General features: G+C 45.0%; 1 protein-coding gene across 1 annotated transcript in view; it reads left to right on the top strand.

Annotated features, from left to right (window-relative positions):
* LOC138764419 (tetratricopeptide repeat protein 24) overlaps positions 1 to 15,678 on the top strand; it is a 77,824-nt gene that overhangs the window by 30,948 nt on the left and 31,198 nt on the right. Inside the window, exons 4-5 of the mRNA XM_069940315.1 lie at positions 7,098 to 7,226; positions 10,273 to 10,394. Of these exons, the coding sequence (XP_069796416.1) occupies positions 7,098 to 7,226; positions 10,273 to 10,394 (251 nt within the window). The remainder of the gene's footprint in view (positions 1 to 7,097; positions 7,227 to 10,272; positions 10,395 to 15,678) is intronic.

The following is a 15,678-nucleotide window of genomic DNA, read 5'->3' as shown; positions in this document are numbered from 1 at the left end:
TCCTAGGGTCTTAGGGATCCACTCTTTTATAAACTCCCTCATATTCTTGCCTTCTTCATCTTCCTTAAGGCCCACTATCTTTATGTTATTTCTTCTGTTATAATTTTCCATTGTATCTATTTTTTGAGCTAGTAGTTCTTGTGTCTCTTTAGTTTTTTTATTAGATTCCTCCAATTTCTTTTTTAAGTCTTCTACCTCCATTTCTGCTGCTACTGCCCGCTCTTCCATCTTGTCCATTTTCTTTCCCATTTCTGTTAAGGTCATATCTATTTTATTCATTTTCTCTTCTGTGTTGTTTATTCTTTTTCTTAAATCATTAAATTCCTGTGTTTGCCATTCTTTAAATGACTCCATGTATCCCTTAATAAGAGAAAGTACCTCCTTTATCTTGCCTTTCTTTTCTTCTTCTATTTCACTGTACTCTTCCTCTTCCTCTTCTTCTTCCTCTGGGTTGGCCATCTGTTGTTTCTTTGTTGCCCTTTCCTTTACTTCTTTCTTGTTTCTATTGTCTTCTGTGGTCTCTTCTTGCTGCAGGTGTTCTGCAGCTGTCGTTGCCGGCTGTGGAGATTGACTCCCTAGCTGGTCACCCCTCCCGTCGGTGTGTTTTTTTTCATGCGCATCGCGCATGCGCGGTTGCGCACTTTTACTCGGCTCAGCGAGCCATTTTTGTAGTCCATTATTTACCGACCTGAGGGAGTGGGTTTCTCTCTCCGCAGCGGGCCTCTTCGGACAGGTAAGGCCTTCACCTTTTTCCTCCGTTGTCTTCTCTTCCTCTCTTCTTACCGTTGATTTTGGTTTTTCTTTTTTTGTTGCCATCTTCTTTCCACCTTTATACTCACTTTTCTGTAACTTTTATTTCTGTGCCTTTGTCTTTTCCTTTGTTTTTCCCGACTTTTCTGGAGAGGGCTGGATTTCACTGTCCGGCCACTACTCCATCACGTGACTCCTTTGACCAATATCATTACTTAACACAGATTATAAGATAATAGCTAAACTATTAGCAAACAGATTAGCAGATTATGTTCCTAAAATGGTAAATCTAGACAAAACTGGATTTATTAAAAAAAGATGCACAACAGACAATATTTGTAAATTTATTAACTTAATTCATGCAGTAGAAGGGAGTAAAGCGCCAACAGTAGCAGTTGCTTTAGACGCAGAGAAGGCCTTTGACAGAGTAGAATGGAATTATTTATTCAAAGTATTGCAAAAATTCAGTTTACCGGAGAAGTATATTAATTGGATTAAAGCATTATATAAGGGGCCATTGGCGAAAGTGACAGTAAATGGATATATATCAAAGCAATTTAATTTAAGCAGATCAACAAGGCAGGGATGCCCACTAGCACCCTTATTGTTCGCGTTAGCTATAGAACCACTAGCAGAATTGATAAGAACAGAAAATAATATAAAAGGGATAAAAATAAAAGACAAGGAATATAAAATCAGTTTATTTGCAGATGATGTTATAGTATACTTAACAGAACCAGAACTATCAATAAAAGAATTATATAAGAAATTGAATGAATATGGAGAAGAGTCGGGTTATAAGATTAACGTAAATAAAAGTGAAGCAATGCCAATGAATAATGCGGATTTCTCAAAATTTAAGAAGGAATCACCATTCAGATGGCAAATGCAAGCAATGAGATACCTAGGTGTACAAATAAATAAAAATCTCGGCCATTTACAGGGCCATTTGGAGCATTGGAAAGATTTACCACTAACACTAATAGGAAGGATAAACTGTATTAAAATGAACATTTTCCCAAGGATACAATACCTATTTCAGGCATCGCCAATACACTTGACAGAGAAATTCTTCAAGGAGTTAAAGAAAATAATAAGGAAATTTTTATGGAGAGGGGGGAAACCGAGGATAGCACTAGATAAATTAACAGAATGGTATAAACAAGGAGGCTTACAATTGCCAAACTTCAAAAATTATTATAGAGCCGCACAATTAAGGTACCTATCAGATTTTTATCAAACAAGGGAAAAACCAGACTGGACGAGACTAGAATTAGATAAAATAGGGGAAAAGATACCTGAACACATATTATATAAATGGGACGAAAAATTGGTACAACATAGAACTTCTCCGGTATTACACCATCTCCTCAATTTATGGAAGAAGATTCATGTAGAAAGAAATAAAACAAATTATCAAATACCAAAACTAATATTGACGCAAAATAAGCTACTCCCTTTTACAATAGACAACCTTTCCTTTAGAAAATGGGAGAAAAAAGGGATTAAAAGAATAGAAAATTGTTTTTCAGGAAGTAGATTCTTATCCTTTGAACAAATGAGAGATAAGTACAATATAACTGGAGATACAGCGCTGGCATATTACCAACTGAGATCCTACTTGAAAGATAAATTAGGAAGCAATTTGAGTTTACCAGAGGGAAGTAACCTTGAATATGTGATTACAGATACAATGTTAATCAAAAGATTTATAACAAATATGTATATTAAACTGCAAGAAAAGGAGAATGAGGAAACAAATGGTAAAACTAAACAAAAATGGGAACAAGATTTAAATATAAAGATAAAAAAGGAAACATGGGAGAAATTATGTTCTGAAACGATGAGAAATACAATAAATACGAGGCTGCGTATGATACAATATAATTGGTTACACAGACTATACATTACACCGCAAAAGTTAAATAAATGGGACCCAACAGTATCTGATAGATGTTTTCGATGCAAAAAAGAAAGGGGAACAACAATTCATGCAATCTGGACATGTGAGAGAGTAGAAAAATTTTGGGATGATCTCAATCAGATATTAAATAAAATAACAGAAAACAATATACCAAAGAATCCAGAGATCTTTCTCCTAAGTAACATAAAAAATAAAGAATTTGGAATTGACTTGGAAGATGCACAAAAAAGATTTGTTAAGATAGCCCTAGCCATAGCAAAAAAATGTATTATGTCAACCTGGAAATTGGAAGATAATTTGAAAATACAACAATGGTATATAGAAATGAATAAATGTATTTCATTAGAAAAAATAACATATAGTTTAAGAAATAATATTGAAATATTCGAACAAGTATGGGAGCCTTACATTAAATTCAATAGCGTCAACCTACCGGGGACAAACATTACCTAAGTTGATGGAAGGAGAAGGAAAGAAAAGAATGGACTCTGTAGAATTTCTGGTGTATTTTTGTTGAATGACAACATTGTCTGACTGAATTAATGCAACCTAGATTGTATACCTAAAATGGATGAGAGGGGGGTGTGGGGGGGTGGCTTGGGAGGAGGGAGTGGGGGGGGGGAGAAAAAGTCACTGTAAATGTGTGAAAAAGAAAAAGTGTATATCATGGCTATTGTGATTTATGGTGTGAAAAATAAAAAAAATTAAAAAAAACTCCTTCCTCTTCTTCAGGAGCTCAAAACTTATGTCTGGGTAGAAAATTTTTTTTTGACCTTTGTATTCCAGTGGCTTTTTGTCTTCTCTTATTTTTTTCATTGCCTTTTCCAATATATTTTCTCTTGTCATATATCTCAGGAATTTTACTAGAATGGATCTTGGTTTTTGTTGTGGCTGTGGTTTAGGGGCTAATGTTCTGTGTGCGCTTTATATTTCCATTCCTTCCTGTAATTCTGGCATTCCTAGGACCCTGGGGATCCATTCTTTTATAAATTCTTTCATATCTTTGCCTTCTTCATCTTCCTTAAGGCCCACTATCTGTATATTGTTTCTCCTATTCTTCTTTGGCTTGGCTTCGCGGACGAAGATTTATGGAGGGGGTAAAAGTCCACGTCAGCTGCAGGCTCGTTTGTGGCTGACAAGTCCGATGTGGGACAGGCAGACACGGTTGCAGCGGCTGCAGGGGAAAATTGGTTGGTTGGGGTTATCCATCTTCTGAGCTAACAACTCCTGTGTTTCTTTAATTTTTTTTATCAAATTCTTCCAATTTCCTTTTTAAGTCGACCACTTCCATTTCTATGGCTGTTTCTCATTCTTCCACCTTGTCTACTCTTTTCCCTATTTCCGTCATTACCATCTCTAATCTACTCACTTTTTCTTCTGTACCTTTTATTCTTCTTTTTATTTCATTAAATTCTCCTGAATGCCATTCTTTTACTGCTTCCATATATTCTTCAAAAAATTTCCTATCTACGTACAGTCCATTCCCTTTATCTTCCATTTCTCTGTGCAGAGCTTGATGTTCTCCCTCCTCTTCCCCTGAGTCCACTCCAGGACCTGTGTCCTCTACCTCTCTTCCTTGTATCTGTGTCTCTTCTGACTTTCTTGTTGGGCTGTTTGTCTCAGTTTTCTGGGTATATTTTTTTATTAATGGTGTCTTAATGTTGGTCCTCTTACTCTGGGCTGGTCATCTGTTGAGTCTCTGATTTCCTTTTATCATTCTCCTCCCTCTTTTCCCGTTATTTTCTGTATCTTCCCACTGGGAGCCCTGCTGTCGGGTCTTACTCAGCTGTTCAAGCTGTGGAGTTCCACTCCACAGCTGGTCCCCCCTCCCATCGGCGTTGTCTTTGTTGTGCGCGGTTGCGCACCTCTGTTTGGCTCCGTGAGCCATCCTTGTAGTCCTGCGCTCGGTGGGTCGCATCCCTTCAGGGTTTCCACAGACTTCAGGGAGTGGGCTCCTCTCTCCACGGCGGGTCCCTGCTTCTTTGTACAGGTAAGGCCTTCACCTTTCTCCTCCGACGTCTTTCGTTCTTCTTTTCTTCCCGTTGTTTTTGGCTTTTCTTTCTTTGGTGCCATTTTCTCCACACCTTTATTTTTTATTTGTTGTTCTTTGTGTGTCTGTGGTTTTGCTTTTTCTTTACTTTTTTCCTTCTTTTCTGGAGAGGGCTGGTATTCCCCTTCCGGCCACTACTCCATCACGTGACTCCTCTTGGAATTTGAAGTTCTTGACCCTTCCCCATTACTGACCCCTTGACGAGGGCTGGGTGGTGTTCTCCTGATTTCCTCCTGAAGTCCACAATCATTGCCTAGATCTTGCCAACACCACTCGACCAGCTGATCCATCTCCCTCCCATGTACACATCCTCACCGCCGTCTGTGATTCTGCTGACGACTGTGGTGTCATTGGCACATTTGTAGATAGCAAATGGAATTGTGCCCAGCCCCACTGCCATGCGTGCAGAGCGAGTAGAGCAGTGGGCTAAGCACGCATCCTTGAGCTGATCGTCAGTGGTTTCTAATTCGTGCTGACTGTGGTCTTCCAATAAGGACGTCAAGGATCCAGTTGCAGTGGAGGGTGCAGGGGCCCAGGATTTGGAGCTTGTTGACCAGCACTGAGGGAAGAAAACAGCTGGAGAAACTCAGCAAGTCGCGCAACATCCACAGGAAGTAAAGGGCTTCAGACCTGAGTCCAGTGTGACCTGCTGACCTTGCTCTTGTTTAGAGGTAGTCAGTGTGGTGATATGTAATTACACCACTAGGTCACCAGGGGTCATCCCGGTGACCTTGTATATAAAGCAGTCCAGAGCTACAGTCCAGCCTTCCAGGTTCGTCTTGCAGAGAGACAAGACCTCTTAGTGTACATATTAGTTTATTAAAGCTGTCTTATACTCGCACTGCTGGTGTGGTTATTGTCAGTACAATCAGGGTGGCTTTATGCAAGGGAGATCGTGCCTCACAAATCTAATAAGAGTTTTTTTTAAAGCGGTGATTGGAGATAAGAGGATTGTCAAGGGCAGGGTGGTACAGGTACACAATCCTTTATCTGGACATCTAAAATCTGGAAAGCTCCAAAAACTGGCATTTTTTTTTCCTGGTGCTGGTACACCAGAGGGAGAGAGAGAGAGAGAGAGAGAGAGAGAGAGAGACAGCAGTGCGACTAGGTTGGGCAAGGAGAGGGAAGAGGCGGCAGAGTGACTCGGGCGAGTGGGGGAGAGACAGCAGCACAACTCAGATGAGCGAGGGGAAGAGAGATGGCAGCACGACTCGGGCGCATGGGGAGGGAGACAGCAGCACAACTCAGGTGGGCAAGGGGGGAGAGAGTTGGCAGCTCAACTCGGGTGGGTGAGGGGGAGAGAGACAGCAGTGCGACTCGAGGGGGGAGAGACACAGCAGCATGACTCAGTTGGGCGGGGGGGAGAGACAGCAGCCCGATTCAGGTGGGCGAGGGGGGAGAGAGACGGCAGCACAACTCAGGTGGGCGAGGGGGAGAGTGATGGCAATGTGACTCGGATGGGTGGGAGGGAGAGTCGGCAGCACAACTAGGTTGGGCGGGGGGAGAGATAGCAGTGCGACTCTGGCGGGTGGTGGGGAGAGACAGTAGTGCGACTAGGGTGGGCGAGTGGGAGAAAGATGGCAGCGCAACCCAAGTGGGTGTGGGGGAGAGATGGCAGCCCGACTCAGGTGGGCGAGGAGGGAGAGAGACGGTAGCATGACACGGGTGGGCTAGGGGGGGGAAGAGACGGCAGCACAATTCGGGTGGGCTTAAATCTGGGGAAGCTGGCTTTTGTTCTGAAATCCAGAAAAATCCAAAATTTAGAACACGCTGTCCGCCAAAGGTTCCGGATAAAGGATTGTGTACCTGTAGTTGTTGCACATAGGGGCTTTAGAAAGGCCTTTTGATGTTAACCTGGGAGGTTAAATGATTTGGGATCCAAGGAGAAGTCTGTAGATGCAAGAACACAAAGCTTGAGAAACTCTGCAGGTCCCGCAGCTTTCTTTATACAGCAAAGCTAAAGATACATTATCAATGTTTTGGGCCCGAGCCCTTCATCAAGGTAAGAGCAAACCGTAGGCAGGCATCTGAACAAAATGGTGGGGGAGAGGAGCAAATAGATAATAGGTGGATAAGGGATTACTTAAGGTGAGTGGGGGGAAAGGAAAGTTGAGAACCACCGATTTTGAAGGATGTGGACCAAATGCAGGTCTGACCCAATGACAACTTGGTCGGTTTAGACATGTTGGGCTGAAGGGCCTCTTCCATGCTGTTCCTCGGGCATTCCCCCCACCCTGTCCTCCCCATTTCCCTTCTCGCTCATCCAAGAGTAGTACTGTGTTGAAGGAAAGGCGCGGCTGTGAATGTAGCCTCTCTCTCTTGAGCTCCGCCGAACCGGCTAGATGTAATGGGATGTTCCTCATCTCTCCTCAGGTTCCCTGGGAAACAGGAATGCACAGGGCCAGTGTTTCTGCAACCTGGCCTACGCTCACAGCCAGCTAGGAGATCACGAGGAGGCGGCAGAGAGCTACCTGCATGCACTGCAGGCTTTCAAAGACACCGGTGAGAGCGTGGAGACAACATTGGGGAGCAGGGTTGCATCAGAACCTTGAGTCTTAATATGCATAGTAACCTTTTTTTCCAGACATAACAGGCCCTTCTGGCCCACGAGCCGGTGCTGCCCAAATACCCCAAACCACATACATTTTTGTAAAGAGAAAACCAGAGCACCCAGAGGGAAATCCACGCAGGCATTAGCAGTTGTCGGATATGTGGAAGTTGATGTGGGGTGAAGGAGAATGCCAAATTATAGGAAGACCTGTTGCAGCTACATAAAAGCTTTGGTTAGGCATGTGCATTTCTGGTCTCCCCTGTTGCCGGAAGGATGCAGAGGCTTTGGAAAGGGGACAGAAGAGATTGACCAGGATGTTGCAGTGAGGCATTGGTTCTCAACCTTTCTCTTTCCACTCACATCAATGGCCATCCCTCGAGGTCGAGAAGGATGGTCTCCCATTCCTGTGGGCTCTCAAGTGGCTTATGCGCCCAATCTTGGAAAGTGGCCTACAGAGCGAAGATGCTTCTCTCCAAGAAGCACACAATCCACCACCAATCCACCAGCTGATTCCAATGGCATGGAAACCATGACAATGGGAGTGGATGGATTTGTTGCAGCCTTCACAGCCGCTGAGTTTGGAGTAACTTCGCCCGCCTGTTCCACATTTGAGGACTTGGTTGGATTGTTCTTTGTCAGGGACCTCACCCTTGACCTTACTGCCATGGATGGCCCTACCAGGAGGATCGCTCCAGATGGCATTGCTCAAACTTCTCCACCACAACAAGGTGACAATCCACTCACATACCACCTTAGGTAATCCCTTACTAACTACAGAGCACCTATGGCACCCTATGAGAGAGAAGCTCTATGGTTACTAAGGGATTACTTATGGTGGTACATGAGTGGGAAGAAAAAAGATTGAGAACCACTCCAGTAAGGAGTTCAGAGGGATTTGAGGAGTAACCTTCCCCCTCCCCAAAGAGAGAGGAGGGGGTGGAATTGGGAACACACTGACTGAGAGGGGTGGTAGAGGCAGAGGTTCCCCCAATGTTTAAGAAGCATCTGGATGAACAGTCTTGTTGAGAGGACCCACCCCAAAACATCCGCTGTCCTTTCCCTCCCACTGGTCCTGCGTGACCCACTGGGTTCCCTGCTCCAGTCACAGCAACATGCTCCACTTGAAAGTGATGCGGGTAAAAATCAGGTGTTAATGATGCTCAGGACCCAGACCCAATGTCTAGCTCCCTCGAAGTTGGGGTGCAGAAAAATTGCAACCCTCAGCTTCCTTGAGGGAAATTTAGGGAAGGAACCTGTCAGACTTATGGAGGTATAATGGCATGCATTTAATTTCTCCCATAATCTATTGCTTTCCTTTACCATCTTGTCTGCACTATTGTAAAGTCACTTTTTTTTGCACTAGGATAACTGAATATTTATTTATCTTTCATATTTATCATCCATTTATAATTTCTTTCATTTTATTTTATTTTTTAATGCATTTTGGAAGGTCAAACTTTATTTAAAAAAAAGTTCAAACCCCTTCTTCTGAGCAAGGTTGGAAATCGATCGTGTTGGAGAGGGACCACATAACGCCAAATTTCAGATCAACACTAAATCTTAAGATTATGATTGTCGTCCATAAATGAGCCCCATGTCTTTTGGACTCTAATATTTGAATCCTTGATAGCATATCTAATTATTTCTAGATTTAAAGATACTACTACATAATATCGTTTAAACCACTGTGCATGTGTAGGTGGGGTATTATCTTTCCATTTTATCAAAATTGCACGTCTGGCTATCAACAAAGTAAAAGATAAAATTCAGCTCTGAGTGGAAGTCAGTAACATATATTCCTCTTGAGATATTCCAAAAATGTCAGGATCCTTAACAGTGTGAAAGAACAGAGAGACTTTGGGCTCCAAATTCATAGATCTCTCAAAGTTACCACCCAGGTTGATAGGGTCATTAAGAAGGCTTATGGTGTGCTGGCCCTCATTAGACTGGGGATTGAGTTCAAGAGTCATGAGGTAATGTTGCAGCTCTTTAAAAAAACTCTGATTAGACCACACTTGGAGTATTGTGTTCAGTTCTGGTCACCTCATTACAGGAAGGATGTGGAAGCTATGGAGACCATGCAGGATGTTGCCTGAATTGGAGACTGTATCTTGTGAAGCAAGGTTAGCAGAGCTGGGGCTTTTCTCTTTGGAGAGAAGAAAGATGAGAGGTAAAACACAGGATTCTGTTGAGACCGGTGGTTAAGTGAGAAAACACACAAATGTTGAGAAACTCAGCAGATCAAACAGCGCCTTTATGTAGTAAAGGTGAAAATACATCACCAAAGTGTTGGGTTTGATGAGAGGTGACTTAATAGAGTCCATGTGTATGAGGCACAGATAATGTGAGCAGCAGCACCTTATTCCCAGGAAGAGAGTAGCAAACACCAGAGGACATCTGTCAAGATGAGCGGAGGAAAATCTAGGGGTCATTTTCTTTAACATGGAGAGTAGTGGGTACCTGGAATGCATTGCCAGGGGTGGTGGTGGAGGCTGGTACCATAGGGACATTAAATAGACAGGCACATGGATGCAAGAAAAATAGGGGACTTTGGATGTGAGGTCGGGAAGGTTTAATTTGTTGAGTAGGTCGGCACAACATTGTGGCTGGAGGTCCTGTACTGTGCTGTAGAGTTCTATGTAATTTATAGCACAGTAACAGGTCCTTCTAGCCCATGAGCCCCGACAGCCCAAATACAACAGTGTCCCCAAAGCTGTATGTCTTTGGAACGTGGGAGGAAACCGGAGCACCCGAAGGAAACACAAGCAGACACAGGGAAAATGTACAAACTCCTTGCAGACAGCAACAGATTTGAGCCTGGGTCGCTGGCGCTGTAATAACATTGCGCTAATTGCTGTGCTAACCATGCTTCCCAAATGATGTTTACGATTGTAGTTTTTTTTTTAACAAAGAAGCTGTCTGGCTGCAGCAAGTAGGAATTTCACTGCATGTGTTACGTGTATGACAGCAAACTCATTGATATTGTTCCAAGTACAGATGATTTTCATGGACAGTGGCAGGTTTGTGAAGGCTTGGGAGCTGCCAAGTTTTGCCTGGGGGACCTGGAGAAAGCCACCGCCTACTACAAGCAAGCTCTAGCTTCTCTGGCCAAATCACAGGTACAAGTTCGTGTTCAAGTTTATTGTCATCCATTTGTCCAAAAACTCCCAGTATCCGGCACCTATGGGGATTGGTAGATGTCAGCAAATGAATTTTCCGGTTGCTTGAGATTGCGTGTTGTGCGATTGGTGAACTGGCCACTCGGGGGCGCCAGTTTTTTTTTACCTATTTATTTTCCACAATTTCTTTGCCAGTTTGCTTGAATTTTGGATAACAGTGATTTTAACGGTACAATCAAGTGAAACAGTGTTTTCTGGACACACACACACACACACACACACACACACACACACACACACACACACACACACACACACACACACACAATACAGAGTACATAATAATTACATATATTCATAAGGATATTATTTACTCATTTACAAAGTTCAAAATTCAAATTTATTGTCAGATTATATACATGACATCACATACAACCCTGAGATTCTTTTTCTCCGATTACCATACTGGTAACTGTAAATTGTACGTAAAGAAAGAAAGAATTGTGGACAAATTTACTGTACAAATGCAGACGTAGGTATAAATATACAGTAATAAATAATGAGCAAAATACGAATCCTTAAATAAGTTAACTCACTCTATGCCCATGACTGTGTGGCCAGGTACTCAACAAACTAAATCTTCCCGGCCTCACATTCAAAGCCTCCTATTTTCTTGCCTCAATGTGCCCGTCTATTAAACGTCCCTATTGTACCAGAATCACAGATTGCAACGAGGAAATGTACAGGAGGGAGATAAATCAGCTGGTGCCACACAGCAATCTTGTACTCAACATCAGTAAAACTAAGGAACTCAGAAGAGGGAAATCAGCAGAAAACAAACCAGCCTTTATTGAAAGGGTTAAGAACTTCAAATTCCTGGGTGTCAACATCTGTGAAGATCTGTCCTTGGGCCTCCATGTCAATGAGATCATTGAAGAAGGTCCGCCAGCGGCTATTCTTCATGAGGAGATTTGGTGTGTCACCAAAGACTTTCCAAATTTCTACAGGTGTACCGTGGAGAGCATTCTGCCTGGTTGCATTACTGCCTGGTACGGAGATGGCAATGCACAGGGCAGGGAAAGATGACAGAGAGTTGTGAACTCGGCCAGCGCCATCATGGGCACCACTCTTCACTCCATCCAGGACATCTACAAGAGGTGGTGTCTTAAGAAAGCAGCCTCTATCCTCAAGGACCCCCACCACCTAGGCCGTGCCCTCTTCCCATGGCTACCACCAGTAAGAAGGTACAGGACCCTGAAGACGAGCACCCAACATTACCAAACAGCTTCTTCCCCTCTGCCGTCCGATTTCTGAATGGACAATGAACCATAGACACTTCCGTGCTTTCTCTTTTCTTTTTCTCTAGCAATATTAGAGACTGTAACACTGCTGCAAAACAACAAATTCTGATGTTTATTGTTCAGGAGTCTGACAGTTGAGGGGTAACAACTTTTCCTGAACTGAGGTCCTGTGGCACCTGTACCTCCTTTCTGATGGCAACAATAATCTTGAACTTGTCCTGGGTGGTGCGTGTCTTTGATAATTGCTGCTGCTCTCTGACAGCAACATTCAGTGTAGATTTCCTTGATAGTGGGGCGAGAGGTTTGCCTACGATGTGCTGGGCGATGATGTCCACTACCTTTCGCAGGGTTTACTGTTCAGAGGTATTGACTCCCCTATCACCAGGCCACGATGCATCTGGTCAGCACACTTTCTGCCGCACGTCCGTAGAAGTTTGCCAAGGTATCGAACAACGTATCAGATACTGTTCACAATCTCACAGCCTGCAGGAAGAAGCTATTCCCCAGCTCCTGCACCTCCTTCCTGATGGTAGTGGATCACGGATCCTGTGCGCTGGAATGGAAAGGCTCCTCTATAATTCTTTGAGCCCTATTGAAGCAACGCTCCCAGTGAAGGCCATCAATAGATGAAAAGGATGATCTTCTCAGTCGTTTTGACGGTCCTCTGTATTGACTTCCATTCTGATGCTTTGCAGATACTGTCCCCACACAGTGACGCAGCCAGACGGGTCCCTCTCAGTTGTGCTCCTGTGAAATATTATCAAGATGAAGGCTGGTAATCTTGCCCCCCCTCAACCTTCTTTTGGTGCCCTCCATAGCCAGTAATAAGATCCAGCACTGGTGACTCAAATCTCCCATGGAATGGTACTGCAGAATAAGGAGAAGAGAGATCCTGGGCTCCTTTTCCATTGTGGCTCATTTAGACCTTACAGGGCCCACTCCAGTGACTTGGGTTTGCTCCCTACCTCCGCTGCTGTCAGTGCATGGAGCTTGTGTGGGTTCCCTCCCACATCTCTATGCTGCGCAAGTCAGTTGTTGGGGGGGGGGGAGGTAATTGATTTTTGTAAAGTTCTCTACCCACCACCAGTGGAAAGGGTAGGACCTCAAGGGGAAATTAATTGAAATACGGGGAGAATAAAGGAGGGTGTAATGCACAAACGTGCTGGAGGCCACGCCGCATCCAAAGAGTGACCACCGTTTCAGGCCTGGCCGCTGTGTCAGTCATACCTACCTGCAGACAATGCACGACCTGCTGAGTTTCTCCAGCATGTTTGTGTACAGCTCTCAACCCCAGAGTCTGAAAACTTTCCTGTTTAACAGGTTGTGGAAACTGAATGACAAAACTCTGGTAAATAGCATTCGTTCCCAGCTGCACTTTATGTAGCCTGTTCACAAGTCCCCTGTCACCAAACTGCTGAGAGGAATCCCATCCAGGGATTCATACATACTTAGGAACCGTATATGTTATATAATGTGCATAGAACACTTTTTCAGCAGAGGGACAGCCTTAAGACCACCTGGATGCATCCCCGATCCAAACACTGGCACCTCCTGGACTACATCCTGGTGCGAGAAAGTGACAAACGAGATGTGCTCCACACCAGGGTCATGCCTAGCGCGGAATGCCACACTGACCACCGGCTGGATCGCTGCAAGCTCAACCTTCACTTCAAGCCAAAGCCCAGGAACAGTAAAGCCCCCAGAAAGAGGTTCAATGTTGGAAACCTGCAGTCAGACGAAGCGAGAGGAAACTTCCAGGCAAACCTCAAAGCAAAGCTCGACGATGCAACCCGCCTCATGGACCCGTCCCCTGAAACCCTCTGGGATCAGTTGAAGACTACCATACTGCAATCCACTGAAGAGGTACTGGGCTTCTCCTCCAGGAAAAACAAGGACTGGTTTGACGAAAACAGCCAGGAAATCCAGGAGCTGCTGGCAAAGAAACGAGCTGCCCACCAGGCTCACCTTACAAAGCCGTCCTGTCCAGAGAAGAAACAAGCCTTCCGTCGCGCATGCAGCCATCTTCAGCGCAAACTCCGGGAGATCCAAAATGAGTGGTGGACTAGCCTCGCCAAACGAACCTAGCTCAGCGCGGACATTGGCAACTTCAGGGGTTTCTACGAGGCTCTAAAGGCTGTGTACGGCCCCTCACCCCAAGTCCAAAGCCCGCTGCGCAGCTCAGACGGCAAAGTCCTCCTCAGCGACAAGATCTCCATCCTCAACCGTTGGTCAGAACACTTCCAATCTCTTTTCAGTGCCAACCGCTCAGTCCAAGATTCCGCCCTGCTCCAACTCCCTCAACAGCCCCTAAGGCTAGAGCTGGATGAGGTCCTCACCCTGGATGAGACATATAAGGCAATCGAACAACTGAAAAGTGGCAAAGCAGCAGGTATGGATGGAATCCCCCCAGAGGTCTGGAAGGCTGGCGGCAAAACTCTGCATGCCAAACTGCATGAGTTTTTCAAGCTTTGTTGGGACCAAGGAAAACTGCCTCAGGATCTTCGTGATGCCACCATCATCACCCTGTACAAAAACAAAGGCGAGAAATCAGACTGCTCAAACTACAGGGGAATCACGTTGCTCTCCATTGCAGGCAAAATCTTCGCTAGGATTCTACTAAATAGAATAATACCTAGTGTCGCCGAGAATATTCTCCCAGAATCACAGTGCGGCTTTCGCGCAAACAGAGGAACTACTGACATGGTCTTTGCCCTCAGACAGCTCCAAGAAAAGTGCAGAGAACAAAACAAAGGACTCTACATCACCTTTGTTGACCTCACCAAAGCCTTCGACACCGTGAGCAGGAAAGGGCTTTGGCAAATACTAGAGCGCATCGGATGTCCCCCAAAGTTCCTCAACATGATTATCCAACTGCACGAAAACCAACAAGGTCGGGTCAGATACAGCAATGAGCTCTCTGAACCCTTCTCCATTAACAATGGCGTGAAGCAAGGCTGTGTTCTCGCACCAACCCTCTTTTCAATCTTCTTCAGCATGATGCTGAACCAAGCCATGAAAGACCCCAACAATGAAGACGCTGTTTACATTCGGTACCGCACGGATGGCAGTCTCTTCAATCTGAGGCGCCTGCAAGCTCACACCAAGACACAAGAGAAACTTGTCCGTGAACTACTCTTTGCAGACGATGCCGCTTTAGTTGCCCATTCAGAGCCAGCTCTTCAGCGCTTGACGTCCTGCTTTGCGGAAACTGCCAAAATGTTTGGCCTGGAAGTCAGCCTGAAGAAAACTGAGGTCCTCCATCAGCCAGCTCCCCACCATGACTACCAGCTCCCCCACATCTCCATCGGGCACACAAAACTCAAAACGGTCAACCAGTTTACCTATCTCGGCTGCACCATTTCATCAGATGCAAGGATCGACAATGAAATAGACAACAGACTCGCCAAGGCAAATAGCGCCTTTGGAAGACTACACAAAAGAGTCTGGAAAAACAACCAACTGAAAAACCTCACAAAGATAAGCGTATACAGGGCCGTTGTCATACCCATACTCCTGTTCGGCTCCGAATCATGGGTCCTCTACCGGCATCACCTACGGCTCCTAGAACGCTTCCACCAGCGTTGTCTCCGCTCCATCCTCAACATCCATTGGAGCGCTTTCATCCCTAACGTCGAAGTACTCGAGATGGCAGAGGTCGACAGCATCGAGTCCACGCTGCTGAAGATCCAGCTGCGCTGGATGGGTCACGTCTCCAGAATGGAGGACCATCGCCTTCCCAAGATTGTGTTATATGGCGAGCTCTCCACTGGCCACCGTGACAGATGTGCACCAAAGAAAAGGTATAAGGACTGGCTGAAGAAATCTCTTGGTGCCTGCCACATTGACCACCGCCAGTGGGCTGATATCGCCTCAAACCGTGCATCTTGGCACCTCACAGTTTGGCGGGCAGCAACCTCCTTTGAAGAAGACCGCAGAGCCCACCTCACTGACAAAAGGCAAAGGAGGAAAAACCCAACACCCAA

Source organism: Narcine bancroftii, chromosome 5 (genome assembly GCF_036971445.1).
Source record: "Narcine bancroftii isolate sNarBan1 chromosome 5, sNarBan1.hap1, whole genome shotgun sequence".
Classification (NCBI taxonomy): Eukaryota; Metazoa; Chordata; class Chondrichthyes; order Torpediniformes; family Narcinidae; genus Narcine; species Narcine bancroftii.
The sequence above is the reverse complement of the archived record's forward strand: the minus strand, read 5'-3'. Positions and strand labels throughout refer to the sequence as shown.